Source organism: Haliotis cracherodii, unplaced genomic scaffold (assembly GCF_022045235.1).
Source record: "Haliotis cracherodii isolate W230 unplaced genomic scaffold, xgHalCrac1.p SCAF_16, whole genome shotgun sequence".
Taxonomy (NCBI): domain Eukaryota; kingdom Metazoa; phylum Mollusca; class Gastropoda; order Lepetellida; family Haliotidae; genus Haliotis; species Haliotis cracherodii.
In genome coordinates, this window is record NW_027266271.1 from 3,976,797 (window position 1) to 3,995,437 (window position 18,641).

The 18,641-nt window shown below is 38.1% G+C and overlaps 1 protein-coding gene across 2 annotated transcripts in view; it reads right to left on the reverse strand.

Annotated features, from left to right (window-relative positions):
- The window catches only part of LOC139463733 (dnaJ homolog subfamily C member 13-like), a 510,967-nt gene that overhangs the window by 389,815 nt on the left and 102,511 nt on the right, over positions 1–18,641 (reverse strand). For both annotated transcript variants that reach the window (XM_071244983.1, XM_071244982.1), the window contains exons 15-17: positions 2,703–2,802; positions 1,762–1,869; positions 86–241 (exon numbers count right to left, since the gene is read on the reverse strand). In XM_071244983.1, coding sequence (XP_071101084.1) covers positions 86–241; positions 1,762–1,869; positions 2,703–2,802 — 364 coding nt within the window. The remainder of the gene's footprint in view (positions 1–85; positions 242–1,761; positions 1,870–2,702; positions 2,803–18,641) is intronic.

The following is an 18,641-nucleotide window of genomic DNA, read 5'->3' on the forward strand; positions in this document are numbered from 1 at the left end:
ATCTGACACCAGCCTGGAAATGAAGCATAAAAGATAGAAAAGGAAATAGGGGGACAACTGGATTGAACTCCCGACGGAGACCCACCTGGAACAGTTTAAAGACAATGCGGCCATTGGCTGCAACCATCTCCAAAAGGACATCAAAATGGCCACCATCTGTAGTCTCGCTGTATGGGGCACAGAGTGCAAAGGTGAGGAAGTCCAACAAGGCTGATATCACAAGGGCCCCAGTGCTGTGGACCTACAAGAAAGTGGCAATATTATCATATCATGTGATACTTAACCAGTTCAGCGAACAAAAGTAAATGTTTGCATCTACAGGTTTTTTTAAAAACACATAACTGTTCACATTGTCTTGGATGTAATAACAAATAAAAAAAGCACAATTGTCTTGTAAGTCACATAAAGTCAAATAATGGGACATAAACTTCAAGTAATACACAAGGACCAAGTTCAAGGCCATTTATCCACGCTTAAAGTCTTCAGGTACCATCATGTACTTCAAACCATTACTTACCTTGACCTTAATCAAGATAAATTCTAAAATCCAACAATTGTGACCCACCAGGAGATAAGGGGCATTATGGGTGAAAAATCTCATTTTGACATTTCATTATATTTCAAAACTACAGCATCTTCGGAACACAAAAATACAATCAACAAGCAACAATTCATATTTATTACAGCGATACATGACATCACACATGGCTATCTTCACTGAAGTAAGTTGACGTCAAATGTTAAACAGTAAAGCTTTCTTCATACAAAGGCTCTGTGGCTCCACTGACTATTGAAGTAATAATTTAAAGGCACATTAACTGTATTGACAAACATCTGTACCTCAATTAAACCCTAGCCATAAATCCTGTATTTTGGCTGCCATCACCTAGATTTCCAACAGTCATCCTCTTCATTGCCAGTTATCCTCTAACTTGTTGTTAGGCAGACTGACTCTGTGCTCAGCGATTCTGCACAAGTGCAAGGCGGGAAAATGTTGCGTCTTATCAATAATCGACATCAACCTAGATGCAGATAAATTCGGAAGATGGGTGTGATTACACCTGATGTAATAGAGGCAGTACATTAACTCTATTACATCATTGCCAGAATAGACAGGGACCAGTGGGAACTGACATAGAGTAATCCTAGATAGGTGACAACAGTGAAGGACTCATGGAAATGATATTTTAAGTCACTGACTTGATAGTTATAGGGATAGTTATACTGATTAACAATATTTCTGACGTGAAATCTTTCATGTGCTGTTCGTGTTTTTGGAGTGTTAGTTGGAGTGACACAGTTTAACCAAAACGAATGTAAATGTTTGAACATGAAACAGATTATCTGAAATCCTGTTTACACTTTCTTGCAACATTTTGTGAAGTATGCTCAGGGACTTCTTGTAGCTGGTCTGGATCAATGGTAAATTTTCATTGTAGCCTACAATGATCTTTGTCCACAATTGTTTTGTGCAAGTGGATGGTGAAACAGCCCAAACCTAAGATCACAATGTTATGGATTTACAATACATGTTTTGATGAGATCATTTTGTGCAATTGGACCCATAAAGAACTTGCACGGTATTGAGATTCACTGACATCCAATTGAGGTGAAAGAAGTCTGTCTCAGTGCGCATGGCTTATGTTTACTGACATTATTAGGAAATCAATGCAAAACAAATTACCCATTCAGCCAATCAGATTGCAGGAATTAAAATGAACACACAAAACTAAATTATGTGGAGTTAATTCAGCAACCTACCACATGTTGGTTAAAGCGCTCTAGGAGCTCCTGGAGAAACTTCCTTGAGGACAGCAATGCTTTCTTGTTAAGCTGCTCTTGTCGCAAATCATAGTTGTCATGCATTGGCTTAAAAAATATATAAAATATATGATAATACAGGATATTCAATGATAACCACAACAATGAATGCACATGGATGTCATGGTGATACCTTGGATGCATGGTCAAAAGGTTCGAAGCCTAACAAACAAATCCAACAATTGTGAAAGTGTTTTTAATTTTATTTTTCAGTATAATCTCCCTGCTTTTCAATACACTTCTCATATCGTTAGAGAATCTTTTCAATTCCAGTCAGGAAGTTTTCTGAAGCCACCCTGAAAAACCCATTCCCGGCAGCTTTGAGGTCATCGTTGTCATCATAGCACTTTCCACAAAAGTGTTCTTTCAGTTTAGGAAACATGACCTGCATCAACAAAGTCAGCGAGTCTGGCCACCCGATCCTGTCAGTCGCCTCTTACGACAAGCATAGTCGCCTTTTACAGCAAGCAGGGGTTGCTGAAGTCCTATTCTACCCCGGATCTTCATGGTTCACCTCAAGGATGAACTGAGATTTCACATGCCAATGTTCCAAAACACAATCCCAATAATGGAGATTGACATGATATCATATTCTTGGGATGTCCAAACACCATGTTGTTTCAAAACAGAGTGATGCTGACAGTCAAATTCAGACAAATCTTAAAGCATGCTCATTTACATGCAGCTGCTTAATAATGTAAATGCAATTCCTTAATTTGAAGAAGGAAGATAATGTTCTTATTTCAAGACATTTTATATGGCATGAAATATATATAACACAAAAGAGTCCTAGAAAGACAGACCATCAGGATTTAAGTTCATTTGTTTCTAGGACTGATAACTCTTCCCTATTAATTGCGTGGCCGACAGCTTGTACTGACCTGCATGAGCGCACACAACATGTCCAGTGCGGCATGAGTAACTCCATTGTCATTCCTCTTTAAAGCTTTCACTATCTTCAGACCAACTTTCTCTCTCATCCTGGAAATGGACCACATGTAAAAGTTTTTGTTGTAATAACTAGTTAGATATCTTTCATATACTGACACACTTTGAAAATGCATATCAATTTTTACTCTTGAAAAGTACCAAGTTACCAAGCTTACACCCAGGCATCAAAATGTGAATGAGGATTCAAACTCAGACAAATTTATTGCAAAGTTACCTGCCTTCAAGCCTCACTACCACATACCTTTTTCTTTGTTATTGAAACCTATTTTCCCGAATTCCACTCTGCGTTTTCATTGTGTGTCAGTGTCCTCATGGAGAACAAATTAAGAAGCTAAAGCATCTTCCTGGTCTGACAATGTCCTTTCTAATTTAAAATTTATTTGCAATGTCATGTGTGAATCATCACCTGACATTTGTACAACAATAATCCAATAATACATACTGCATCAACAAGACACATTCAAACATTCCAATCACTCCAACATTGTCATGACTTTGACATTGCTCAATACCAGGTCTTAGTACACAGTATGAGTAAAACTGTTCCAGTAATACCATTTTCCTAAAGTCACATGAACAACAACCTTGACATCACTGACTTTCTATTGACATCTATGTGGTAGAACTTGTTTAGACAGATGTGGTTACATAACATTTTGCCTTTGCCACTGACTAAAAAGTGCAGTTTTTTATTGGCATTTAGAAGTTGGACATGAAGACATGAAAGACTGTAATCATTACAATTTCTATATTGTGACTTGTCAGAGAGGTACACAAAGTATGTGATCTAGACTGCCAGTTGTCGGACTTTCATTTTAGTGGAAGCCTCGGTGGATGAGTGGGTTAGATCGCTGACTTTGTGTGCTGGCGAGTAGTTGCCTCACTCTTGGAGTGTGGATTCGAGTCCAGGATGTGACTAAGCCCAAAAAGGTGCGAGAATCTGTACTTTACTAAGAAAGTATTATCCCAAATGTAACATTTGTTACATTTGACAACTTTCCAAATGTCATTGTGTCGTCCTAACTTCTTTAAGGTTTGTAACTATGTATCGGGGCTGTACTTCTTGCCCATTCATCGGAGGAATGAATCTGCTGATCTAATGCCAGGTCTCAGCAGTTATAGCCACCCTCAACTGAAGAACAATGGCCTTCTGCAACCTATTTTGAGCTAAGAAAGCAGGCACATTAAACACACCTCACCTTCCTCAATGGCTCTTCCAAAACCTTAAGAAAGTATGAAATGGTACCACTTTGGTAGAATACTTACGAGAAAAAAAAATCTCTTTAAAAACATAAATACTTAAAATAAATAGAAAAATATTTGAAAATGTTAATTATCAAATACAAAATTACCCAACCAAAGTGGCAACATTAGACTTTTGTAAATATGTCTGTGGCTGAGGAGAGACATGTCAATTGTCACAAAGACAATCAGGCATGAAATCAACCCTATCGGAACACCACATGTACAATCATGACCACAATATCTCATGCCAAAAAACCTAAAAAGAAACAACACTGGACATACACAAACCACGACAGAAGTATAGGTAATGATGGTTCTGCCGCAACTCCACTGGAGCCGGATTTATATACCTATACTGCTACTACAGGTGGCATTTTTTATGTGTAAATGACTATGCGATTCAACGATAGTCATGAGATTAAGTTAAATTGACTCTAGCTCACCACTACCTTGAGCCAATCAATGATACCATTAGTATAAAAATAAAAAAATGATGAGACTAAACTAAATTGTAATGAAAATATTCTCTATTATTTTTACTAATACGTATACCATTATTTTTAACAAAGTGATATTCAACATTTTTACTAAGTTCTTCGTTCATTTTACTAGGAGACCAGACTACATACTCTTCTTGGTAATTGGAAAGAAACGATTGATGACCGTATGTGGTTGGTTTGACATCACAAATATGATATATACCTTGTGGTAATTCTCTCCATTTGATAATTTTGTCCCTGAACATAAATGTTTCAATAGCTTTTTCGAGTTCTTCCTTTGTTGGTTTGTAATTCTCCATTATTATATACTTATGTAAGCATTCTTCTAAATGTGATCTAATGATAGGAAGCAATCTATTTTTAATCTCCAACCAGTTCTTTGGTTTTAGCACGGAATTATTGACGCGCTTGTTGCCTCCCCTGTTCTATGAACTTTTTTTCTCGTCTTCGCTAAAACCACTGGTCTTACGAGATTTTGATCGAATCTCCTGCTTCATTGTGTTGTATTTGGTGAGTTCCGACAGCACTAAACGAAACTCCTCCTCGGATATCTTACAATCAGCCAGTGCTGTTGAAATATGATCCTCAATGCTGTTCAACTTTGCTTCGGCGAGTATCCAAATATTATCGTGTTTTAATGCTTTCTTTTGCAACCTACGAGAAATGAATTTTATCGTTATTCTTGCAGTCCTGAGACTCCGGCTGCTATTTCCATACCAAGTACGATAGGCACAGCGATTATAGTTGATAATAAACCAACACCGGCTACACCGAGTCCCATGCCAGCTGTTACAAGCGCGGTGTCAACTTCGTCCAGAGCATTCACGGCTCTGCGATACTTTTTATACAATCCAAGTCTAAACTCCCTATCGATGTTTTATGTCGCTTATTTGATGTAATCGAAATCCATCAACAGTATCCATCTTTTCAAATGCCTCATCGACTGTATGTATATTACGGTCATATAATAGTCTTTAATTGATCTTGCTTAAATGTTTTGAGAGTATACATCAACCTTATCAAATGTATATTATACAGCAAGAATATCTTAGTAAGAGAAATGCTGTCACTTTTAATAATTTGGACCCCCTCAAGGGTTGCAACGGGTGATGCTCCAATATGAATAATACTACAACGTTGACGTTGGTGTTTCTTGAGCCATTTAATCGATAGTCCTGGTAATATTACGAAGGCATCTACCAGTGCATCTCCGAATAAGACTTCAATAATAAGCGTAGAAATATTAGGTATTGCACTCAAGTTCTGTTTAATATCATTGAATTCAGTAACCAAATTTAAACTAACATTTTTTTATGCTGGATGACTATATAACATATGACCTGGGTTTTCTGGCAGGGGAGAGACTAACACACTTTTTCGTTTTGATGGGATATAAGCCCCGAGTACGATCCCACTATCTATTATCTTAGTTAAATTATGTGCCTTACCCATCATAAGATTGTACGAAGTGGGTTTTTTTAAGGAGTCTACTAACAACGTTGACATCGCTTAAATCTCCTAGATTACCTGTGAATGTAACTTCTTTCCGCTTGTATGCATTATCTTGTAAGTTTAAAGCATATAACTTACCATCGGTACCGGACTTACCGAATACTTCTGTGTCTCCGAGATCGGAAAGCGCAATTGTATTACATTGTCTGAGTGTTCCAGGGCCTGATGAATCAACCATTATTTATAATATGGAGTGTTACACTTAAGTATCCGATATGTACAGGTTGGTGTTTTACATCTAATACAGAAATTTTGAGGTCTGAAATAATACCACGCTTCAATTTTTTATATTGATATGATGAGAAAGAGTCCGTTCTACCGGTATTGTATTTTTCATCTTTCACTGGAACAGCTCTGAGTAGAGTTGAAGGACTTTCTAGTTGAATATTATCCGTCGTACTGATTTGATCAAGATGGATGCACAACTCTTTATAGGGAACTAAATCGGGTAATTTATCTCCGAGTGTTGTTATGTTGGCTTGTATTAATCCTTCGTGTGCATATCCAAGTGTAATTGCTAAGTTCTCGTAAAGAATTACACCCTTTTCTCCAGCGCTTAAAATCAGTATCCCATTTGACTCATTTTGTGTGAGACTAGCTCCATTAGGCATAAAAATTTCATCATTGAGTGAGCATACACTGTAATACCCGTCAGGTATAATAATGTATTTTTCAGTAACATTGCCATCTAATATCTTTATCTTATTATTACCTCTTGCAGCATTTATATTGGTCCACCGCGGGTAATACGTTACATCATAGAGGGCGACTTCAAGTTGACCATCCGAGTTATCGATAGTATGAAGCAGTTCAATAGACTCACCATTTGTTATTCCTGGGAGTGTAACATACATATTAAATATACAATGATACTATATCATTTTTTTGGTTAAATTCCCTGATATCTTTGAAAAATACAGGTTCACGGCAACTAGCGATAAAATGGTGCACGATTGGTTCCACAATCCGATGCAATTTTGGCAGAATCAGTTAAACTTTGCCATATGGTGTGCCACAACGGGATGTGGTGTATCTCTTTATGCCCCAGGATTTGAACTAAATAAGTCTGTTTTATCATTTCACATGTACTATCAGATTAGACATATACTTAAAGAAATTAGTTTATTACTTGCCCGTGAAGAGATCACCCGTTTAATAAACATACAGCTTTATTACACATTGTGTAATACCAAAACGCGTGCTTATGTACTCTCGGAACACGTTTCACGAACAAATATTGAAAGCTCTCAACATCCCTTGGCGTATTCAACGACATTGTGTGTGGATATGATAGATCACTGGGAGGAGCTTATGTACACTCGATGACCCCAGCAACCTTGTTGCTAGGCTGACGTCACATGGCATTGTTTCGCCGATGGATCTTGCAACAAAATTCAAGAAATTACGTCATCGGGTATTGTGACGTCATTGTAAACTTTGAGCTGCAAGGCCCCGTTCCACAAGGCGATCGTACTCTAGCGCAACGACAGTCGTTAGTCTAAGTTAAATTATGTGAGTTGTGATAGCCTTAGCACTACGATAATTTTGTGGGACGAACGCCTGAAATCTAAAGGTTGACCATTGTATGATATTAAATTCATACGTTTCAACTTTTGACGTGTTTGAAGTATTATTCTGTTAAACTCAATTGGATTATGCCATGCATGGATCGTGTAGGTGTCAGCCTATTTACACTCAACAGTATAATTCTAAACACATTATAAATGACAAGTAATAAATAAAATACTAAACTCGCTCTCGTGTAAAACCAATTTTATGAAACTCGTGAATAGTTGTGGTATCTGACTCGCTTTCGCTCGTCAGATACCACAACTATTCACTCGTTTCATAAAATTGGTATTACACGGGAGCTCGTTTAGTATTCTATATGTCCCATTACCGCAGGATCGAGCATGGAATGCATCAAATAATCTGTACAATAGATGGGCATTTGATCATATTCGTCAGGAATTTAATATTTCTACGAGTAAAGATTGGGGTATTAAAGGAATTAACCATGGTCTAGGTGTTCAGTACAGCGGTCAAAAAAAAGTTAAAGAAGAAAGCGATGATTTAGTTAAAAAAACTCATAAACCATTCGATCCATTTAAGCTGTTACAGAAAAACAATCTTTTTGTTAGATTGCATAATCTTAATCATGGCTGGGAACTTTCGAGTAACAATTGGAGAGGTTCTCTTATGAGTTTTAAGGGTGGTTTGGCTTATATTGTTACAAAATTTGTACAACTGAACCATACCGTAAACGCTTGGAATGAATTCCTTAATGATAAAACGGAAAATTATTTTACTAACCCAGGAGTTGTAAGAGTTAATGAATCAATAAGAACTTATGTATGGACAATTCTCGGTGCACAATCGCAAACACGAACGGGAATAATCGGTTCTGGGACTTCACTTGATGCACAAAAACAGTTTGGCGCAAATGTTGAGGACTCTATCACCAGTTGACATACCATCTTCTATAAAACTTTATCAAGATGTATTACAGTAAGCTCAATCTAAAGTGGACTACGTTAGTGCGCCGGGACTATACATGTCTCCTAGTAATATGGAACTTAAGATCGGTCAAGTGATAGGCTATTATAATAAAATTGTTATTACTACTGATCAACAGAAAAACCAGGTATAAATTCAGATATTAACACCGAATTAATAACGCAAACAAACACAGGCGAAACGGGAATAGTCAAGCCACAAATATGTACTAACGCTCAAACATCTACTAACGCACAACCACAAGTGCCACCGCATATTGCGGCTAAAAATCAACAACATATCGATGAAAAAACAGTGCTTATAGTAGGTGGAGTCGCGGCTGGTTTACTCATGATTTGGTTAAATAGTCTTTAGCGGATACGTACAACAGCCCTGCAATTGCTACGATCAACCCCCACAAGTTTTGACTAAGCCAAGTGGTGGTCTTAGCTAATAAATTCAAGAGCCAGGAAACTATACTCCCTATTATACTTTGAAGTGCAGACGCGGCTTTCCCAGTGCTGAACCTAATGCTTTTAAATGCTTTTTTATCCACTCTTTTATGCCATTTTTATCACTTGGTGGTGTACCACCTCCTGTGCTGCCACCGGTTAACGCGAGAGTCAAAGTCGATATAATAAATCCCAATGCGGTTAAAATACTGGCAATGGTTATTCCCTGTTCTCTGAACAATGTTTTAATTTCATCGGCCAGTGTCGTGTCATCGTTGAGGACTTGATCGATAGTTTCTCGAATTCGACTGATTTGGGAACGAAGTGCCTTTCTATTACTCGAAGCTGCTTCGAGGCAGGCCGATCTTTCGTCTTCTAAGTTACGCAATCTTTCTGCAACGCGACGTCTACTGAATTCATTACCCGCCTGTTCAAGTTTTGTTTTCTCATAAGCTTGTGCTTGTCGATTTGGGATATTTTGGCTATATTATTGATGAGTTCTCCCCGCATTGTTTGCATTGCCTTGTCTAGACCTCGTAATTCCCTAATACTGAACTCCGAGGATGGTACCTGTAACGTGGAATTATCGTAGTAGGTATCCAAGATTTCTCCGAGTCCGTCCAAGGCCAGCTTCGAGCTTTCTTCCAAATTATTTATGTTACCGAGTTCAGTAGGCACAGTCCGAAGAACCTTAGTAGTCTTTTCGGAAAGTTTTGCTCCTCATGAGAAGTCTACAAAACCTAATTCATCACGAACAGTGCTGATGCCGTGTTTACTGACTATCGTAGACAAAGCTAGAGGCTTACGAGTACGAGAATGCATAAGATCAATATCAGGTTTGCTACGCAGTCGCAATATTCCTTTACTATCTTATTCAAACTTTGAATATTCACGAACAATAGGACAAACATCTTTAAAGGTATCGTAATAATCATTAACGGTTGATTGTAAAAGTTCATCGTTAAGATTCATGCCACCAAAACTGGTTTCATCAGTACCCTCTTCGATTGTACTAGGGTAATCGAAATCATCTAGATTAAAATCATCCATTTTTATATTAAACATAAGGTTACATAATTTCAATATAACAATGTCTTCGCCATACAGACGCAAGTTAAACCCACAAGGTGATAGGTTAGAATACGAACTCACTTTTAATGACTACAGTAGAGTAATCAAAGCCACTGATGATGAACCGGCTAGCTATTCCATTGACAATATCTCGCTGAGTATGATAACATATCCCAAATTAGCCAGACAAATTCGTACCCCGTAACCAGTATACAGGAAGTTTAGCTATATTGTACGACCGCGTGCTTCGACATCGAAAGATCACGAGGAACATAAAAGATACGACGTGGAATATCAATCTAAACGTCCCCACGAGGTCGTTGAAGGGTATTTTGATGTTGTTCGAGGACCCCACTGATGCATTTAAAAGAAATACCGAGAAGTTCTACAATCCCAAGATTACAAAAGTAGAATTGACTATCGAGGGCGTTCCTAATCAACTATATAGTCAAGGAATGCTAGCGTATCAAAAGGGGGATGAGATTAAAAAACTTCCTTTTATATAACAAAGCCCAGAAGTAAACGCGGTCGTGAAAGATCTGTCTCTCAGGGGTGTATCAATGGGTGAATACCTCACCACGAAGTACGCGCTATGGCTTGACATGCGAACAACGGACGATGACCAACTACACAGCAGTGGGAGGAGAATAGAAAATGCCAGCAAGGGTGCCACTATACAGATAACGAAGCTCCAGGAAACGGCTGGTAAAATTAAACATATATTTGTACGTGATTATGGATGCGCAACTTAATATACAGAATGGACGATTCGTGCAAGCAATCTATTAATAATCTTTTACCTAAAGATCCGCACTGCGCTATCATATGCAGGCAAACGGGTTGTGGAAAAACAGCTCTTATTCTAGATATTTTAGAAAGTCATTATCGGGACGATCATATTATTATTCTGTGCCCGACTATAAGCGTTAATAAAACATCGAGAGATTGGGTAATGAATGACGATGGGGTACACAGAGTCGATCCGGACGATCGTTTACAAGACTGTTTATGAATATGTCACGAAAAATACAAAGGAGAATCAACTCTTTTCGTAATAGATGATTGCAGTGCGAGTAAAGAACTCACCAAAAAGAAAGATATGCTTTCGTATTTAGCATTCTCCGGTCGGCATACTCAGCATAGCGTTTGGGTACTTACTCAAAAATACAACTCTGTCCTGAAAGATCTTGGAGAGCAGACCAAATGGGTAGCCCTGTTTCATTGCAAAGATCGAGATTCATTCGAGGAATGAAATTGCTTAACAAATTATGGCAACTGCTAAACAAAATTATAGCAAATATAGCAACTGCTAAGCAAAATTATAGCAAAATGTGGCAAAATTATAGCAAATATAGCAAAAAGATAGCAAAATGTGGCAAAATTATAGCAAATATAGCGAAAAAATATGATAAATTGAACATTAGCGGTTAATATGACATAATGTGGTTTGAAATCCTCATTCTTTCGCAACAGTTTATTATTACGGGATGTATTGGATATGCCATATTATATTATGTTAGACTTAAATATCTCCTTAGGTATTACATTATTCGACTCATCGAACAAATGCTCAAACATGAGCCTGATCAACATGCTGAAGTAGTTACAGATAAATCTTTAGATAAACATAGAGAAAGACTCGCCGCTTTGATAGCCGGTGGAAAATGTTCCCAATATTTGGGGGAAAATTATACCATAGAAAAAATTGGTAACATGACCGATGAAGAAATTGAAAAACTGTACGCTCGTTACGAGTCTAGACTGGGAGCTACAATGACTAAAACGATAGGGTCGGCTATATTACAACTATACACAGTCGTAGCTAGTACGTTTCTTCTTACCCAGCAGAACATCGCATGTATTTATGTGAATCTCTCGAGAAAGACCCATTCATCGAACACGCTATAATTTCAGTGAGCTGAGAGTTTTATCATAGATACGGAATGTTCTTAGCTCCACTCACCACAGCTTTAATAACGGCTAGGTATTGTCAATTTAAACATAAGTGCCCACTTAATAATAATGGAGACTCAACAAGTGACACCACAACAGATTGCGAACGAGGAAATAATAACCCCGATTGCACAATCACAACAGATTGAGGAAATACAATCACAAACACAAAAACAAGCCAGAGTTACTAGGAACCCCCCAAAAATCGTGGCTGGTAGAGAAAAGCTGAATTGATCGATTTACTCGGTTTGGAATACAACAAACCCGAGACTGTTAAAGAACTCAAAGCTCAAGCAAAAAACAGTGGGCTGAGAGGTTATTCTCGATTCTGTAAGAGATCATTGCCATGTCACGGGTAATTATCGGGGAGCCGCGCATAACGAGTGCAACTTGAAACTAAAAATGAATTCTCAAACAATACCCATCCCCGTTGTGTTTCACAACCTTAGAGGATACGATTCACACCTCATTATGCAAGCTATCTCAAAGACCGACGGTGGCTTAACGTGCATTCCTAATAATATGGAAAAATACATATCGTTCTCGTTGACTAAAACTATACATTATAGGGACAAGGATGGGAAAGCCAGAATAAAGCAAAGAAATGGGCTTAGATTCATAGACTCCGTACAGTTTCTGTTATCTTCCCTGGACAATATAGCTAATGCAAACAATCCCGATGACTTTGCGATAACAAATAAATATACCGATAGGTTAACGCGTCATTTGTTGCTGTGAAAAAGGTGTGTATCCTTAAAATTATATGGATGATTGGTCTAGATTCGGCGAAACTAAATTACCACCCCTTGAATCATTCTATAGTAACTTAACAGAATCTAAAATAACCGATGCCGATTATGAACACACTCTGACGGTGTGGGATAAATTAGGCGATTATCACAATCTGTACTTAAAAACCGATGTACTGTTACTCGCCGATATATTCGAGATATTTAGAAAGACATGTTTAAAACAATATGGCATGGTACTATTCCAGTCCCGGACTATCATAGGATGCATTGTTGAAGAAGACCGATGTAGAACTAAAACTACTCACCATTTACGATATGCACTTGTTTATTGAGAAAGGATTAAGAGGTGGCATATCGATGGCGTCGAAAAGGTATTCTAAGGCTAATAATAAATTAGTGGAAGGATATGATCCGAGTAAACCCGACAAGCACATATCATCTCGATGCCAACAATTTGTACGGATGGGCTATGAGTCAACCTTTACCCACGGGTGGTTTTCAGTGGGTCGATGATATCGAAGTGAATGATGCGAATAAAGGGTACATACTAGAAGTTGACTTGGAATATCCAAATTCGTTACATAAAGACCATAACAGTTATTTGCTAGCTCCGGAAAGATTAATGATAAATAAAGATTGGATGTCGGAATATCAACACTCCTTGATGGGTAATACAAGGTTAGCTAATGTAGAAAAACTCGTACCAAATTTGATGGACAAGACAAAATATATAGTTCACTACAGAAATCTCTAGTTATATCTATTGTTAGGTATGAAACTAAAGAAAATACACTGAGTTCTAAAGTTTGATCAAAGCCCTTGGATGGAGCCCTATATAAGGCTGAACACAGATTTAAGAAAGATAGCTACCAGCGATTTCGAAAAGAATCTATATAAGCTCATGATTAACTCAGTATTTGGTAAAACTATGGAGAATCTAAGGAAGCGTGTTGATGTTAAATTAGTCAGATCTAGTGAGGAAGAAAGACTCAGGAAACTTATAGCCAGTCCGGCTTTTAACAGAAGCAAGATATTTGATAATGACTTAGCCGCGTTGCATATGCAGAAGAGTAATATAAAATTCAACAGACCGGTGTACGTTGGCATGAGTATTCTCGACTTGTCAAAACACTTAATGTATGACTTTTATTACAACGAACTTAAGAAGCAATACGGCGATAGATGCGAGGTGTTATATACCGACACAGATTCTTTGTTAATGGAAATACACACCGAGGATGTGTATAAAGATATGGCAGAAAAAATAGATATGTACGACACGAGCGATTACCCAAAAGATAATCCACTGCACAGCGTAGTAAATAAAAAGGTGTTAGGTAAGATGAAGGATGAATGTGCTGGGACTCCTATAGCGGAGTATGTCAGATTAAGACCTAAGATGTATTCTATAAAGAAGTCCGATAATGGAGAGATAAGAAAAGCTAAGGGTGTTAAGAAGTATGTGGTAAAAAAGCATATCAAACACGAACAGTATAAAGAATCATTATTCAATGGTAGAACGTTCAAACACGAGATGAACTCTTTAAGAAGTTACAATCATAGGATATATGGATTAAGAATGAACAAGACATCATTATCCCCCCTAGATACAAAGAGATGGATTGATAAGGATGGTGTAACTACCTATGCTTATGGTTATTTAGGGCGGTAATACTGTATCGTCGGGAACTATGAACAACTCTTCTCGTACAAATGCCCTGCCCGCTCCATCTTTAATATAATAAAGAATAGGCTCTCCTTCTTTCATAACCAACCGACTAATGGTATATATCTTAAGGGACCAAATCGTATCTGTTGCGCGACGTTGGCCTCCTTCGAGTTCAGCTGGCTGGTATAAATATCTTACGCTTAGTCTATCAGGAAGTTTTTGTTCTTTGCCTCTCCTCGGTGCTGAAGATTCGGAAGTCACGGATTTCATTTTCATCGCATTGGATGGTTTCTTCCCGATTAATCTCGTTACTTCTTTATTCAGCGCTGATACAACAGCTGATAATCGTGTCACCCATTCGGTTGATCTTAATCGTTCTGATTTCATTTCGATCCCATACTGATAGCCAAACAAACGTTCCACTAATGTCCTGTTTAATCTTTCGACGATAGTTTGACTGCGGTCGGCCTCTTTTTCACCACGCCTGATATCGACATCATGCTTTGTTAACAGTTTAGTTACCGATCCCAAAAACTCGCAACCGGGATCTACTTGAAATAGCTTAGGCCATTTTAGTGGTCCATGTTTATATATGCGACTCAGTGCATTAGTTACTTCTGTTGAATCTTTCGAGGTTAATGGCTCAGCCTCTTTGTATCGACTAGCCACATCCACTACGGTTAAAGCGTATTAATATGTTTTGCGTCTTACCTTATCGTGGGGAAGAAACAAGAGGTCAGCCTGATGAACTTCATTCGTTGTAAAAATATCAAACTTCTTCCTCGGTATATAACGCGGTGCTGGTAATTATATTTGCCACATCGCTTGTTTCTTTAACCAATCCTTGGCCACATCTTTAGATACCTTAGCCGCGGTGGCTAATTTTTGTATTGCTCCTATACCCTTCCAATATCCTATATTATATTGTAAATTTTATTCATTATCAATTAATATTGATGTTTCTTTTAATATGACTCATGACTATTGTTGAATCGCATCATCATTTTTGCATAAAAAATTCCCTCTGTAGTAGCAGTATAGGTATATAAATCTGGCTAACAAACCTAGAAACATAATCGGGGCGAACCGGGATTCGAACCCACAATCATAGGTTTCTAGCGTGCCCAAAGGACGCAACTCTGCACAGCGAATCGCGGCCCCTTAGACGACTGGGCCATTTTTGCATAAAAAATTCCCTCTGTAGTAGCAGTATAGGTATATAAATCTGGCTCCAGTGGAAATGGTCCAGAATCCCTATTACCTATAAAAAATTATATCATAGAAGCATTGATTTACTCCAGGTGGTGGTGAGCTAGAGTCAATTTAGTTTAATCTCATGACTATCGTTGAATCGCATGATCATTTACACATAAAAAATTCCATCTGTAGTGGTGGTATAGGTATATAAATCTGGCTCCAGTGGAGTTGTGGCAGAACCATCATTACCTATACTACTCATGACCACATGAAGAAAGGACACCACAGGAATGTAAAGAGGGAGTAAGAAAGGTTAAACATTACTTTAAACTGTAATTGAGTATACCAGTTTGATGTGGGAGGAAAGTTGGAAGTAATGCATTTCTTAGACGATTACCATTTTGGTGAAACCAGTGAGCATGAGTATGGTGTTGACAATATAGAACCATAATCAGGTCAAACCTAGGGTTTTTACCCACAATCAAAGGTTTCTGCCACTACTGGGCCATCCATGCCCCCAAGATTCACAGAGACTAGTCCAAGGCATCAACCTACCCAGTATATACTCAAACTCTCCAGATGGACACTTTTATTGTCATATTGTTATCAAACCCGGCATAATCATCACCTCTTTACTGGAAACCAAACATCAAAGAATCACAGGGATTTTGAACACAGTGATCAAAAGAAATTACTTTGTTTACTACTAAATTAAAAGTAAAGACATATTCCGACATCTGTTTTTAAGTATGTATTAAAAACTAGAAAGATCTTTTCATCACAGGAATCAGCTTTCCCATCAGAAACATATATCATTAACCATTTTGACTTCGCATCAGGTGACAGCTGATCTCACCCATTGTCAATGCAGTAGAAGTTGGAAACTGAAAAGTGTGTGCCTCTAGCTACCTTCATAACATATTACAAGCATTTCTGGTCGAATAACATCAATTCAATTGGTGAGTGAGTGAGTTTGGTTTGACGCCGCTTTTAACAGTTTTCCAGTTATATCATGGCGTGTCAGCTTAATGTGGGAGGAAAGACCGAAGTGATGCAGGTCTCAAATGTTTACCACTTGGGGTGAAACCCACAAGCACGGGTATGGTGCTAACAAACCTAGAAACATAATCGGGGCGAACCGGGATTCGAACCCACAATCATAGGTTTCTAGCGTGCCCAAAGGACGCAACTCTGCACAGCGAATCGCGGCCCCTTAGACGACTGGGCCATTTTTGCATAAAAAATTCCCTCTGTAGTAGCAGTATAGGTATATAAATCTGGCTCCAGTGGAAATGGTCCAGAACCCCTATTACCTATAAAAAATTATATCATAGAAGCATTGATTTACTCCAGGTGGTGGTGAGCTAGAGTCAATTTAGTTTAATCTCATGACTATCGTTGAATCGCATGATCATTTACACATAAAAAATTCCATCTGTAGTGGTGGTATAGGTATATAAATCTGGCTCCAGTGGAGTTGTGGCAGAACCATCATTACCTATACTACTCATGACCACATGAAGAAAGGACACCACAGGAATGTAAAGAGGGAGTAAGAAAGGTTAAACATTACTTTAAACTGTAATTGAGTATACCAGTTTGATGTGGGAGGAAAGTTGGAAGTAATGTTGAGTGAGTGAGTTTGGTTTGACGCCGCTTTTAACAGTTTTCCAGTTATATCATGGCGTGTCAGCTTAATGTGGGAGGAAAGACCGAAGTGATGCAGGTCTCAAATGTTTAACAAACCTAGAAACATAATCGGGGCGAACCGGGAATCGAACCCACAATCATAGGTTTCTAGCGTGCCCAAAGGACGCAACTCTGCACAGCGAATCGCGGCCCCTTAGACGACTGGGCCACCCGTGCCCCCAATTCAATTGGAAAACACATGGCTAACTTTGTAACAGAAAGTCCCATGTCTCCAACTAGCTTAATAAAACAAAGTCGCAAGTACTTCTGGTTTAATAAGAACTTATTGAAATAACCTTTGAATTTTCATGATTTAATCAGAAATTTCATGAAATTTGAACCATGTTTCATAATTTGACCTCAAATGACCTTATCCCTCAGTGAGTGAGTGAGGAGTTTAGATTAATATCACTATGAACAGTATTCCAGTTATATCCTGGCGTGTCAGTTTGATATTGGAGGAAATCCAGAAGTGATGGAGGTCTTAGACTTACCACTTTGATGAAACCTATGTGTCCAGAAATTTTGCCCGTAATTTTAACTTGTAGGATTTTCTTTTTGAGGTACATAGAATTGTAAAGTTTTTATATTTTGAATGCTCATCATACAAAGTTTTCTTGGCAGTGATTCTGTTTTGATTGTCTGGGATCACTCCATCAATCATGCCATTCTCAACAGCAAAATCAAACAACAGTTATCATTGTTAATAATTCTAAAAAATACTACCTCTATTACATATCTGCCATAAATCCAGTATTTTTGCCTCAATCTCACTTACTAAAATTTTCAGATTCTCAAGGGACATCCTCTTCACTGTCAATTACACACAATTAGTTGCCGCAAAGTAGTCTTGTAACTACACCCGCTGTGACGTCACAATGACGGCCATATCACTTTTTTCCATCATCTCCTACTAGACGTAGATGAATCGGGGAGGTGGGAGGGAGTAATTTGTATGTATTAGAGGTAGTATTCTTAGAATTATTAACAATGATAACTATTGTTCGATAATTCTTATTAAACTTCTACCTCCATAACATATCTGCCAGAATTTACCAGAGGGACCCCGGTGGGATCAGCCTCTAGTAACTCCCTGTGTAATTGACAGCAATCCCCTTCTGATACCATAATGTACTGATTCTCATCCTACTAATATAATTTCCTCTGAAATTCCCCTTGAGGACTTGAATATGTCAATAATCTGTCATAGCGACTGATTTACAACAACCATTGTCTGAAGAACATTTGATTCCAAAGGCTAATTACCCGTTGTTAATCCTCACCAACATTTCGTTGTATATTGACCGACAGCCAACCTGGGCTACTATATCAC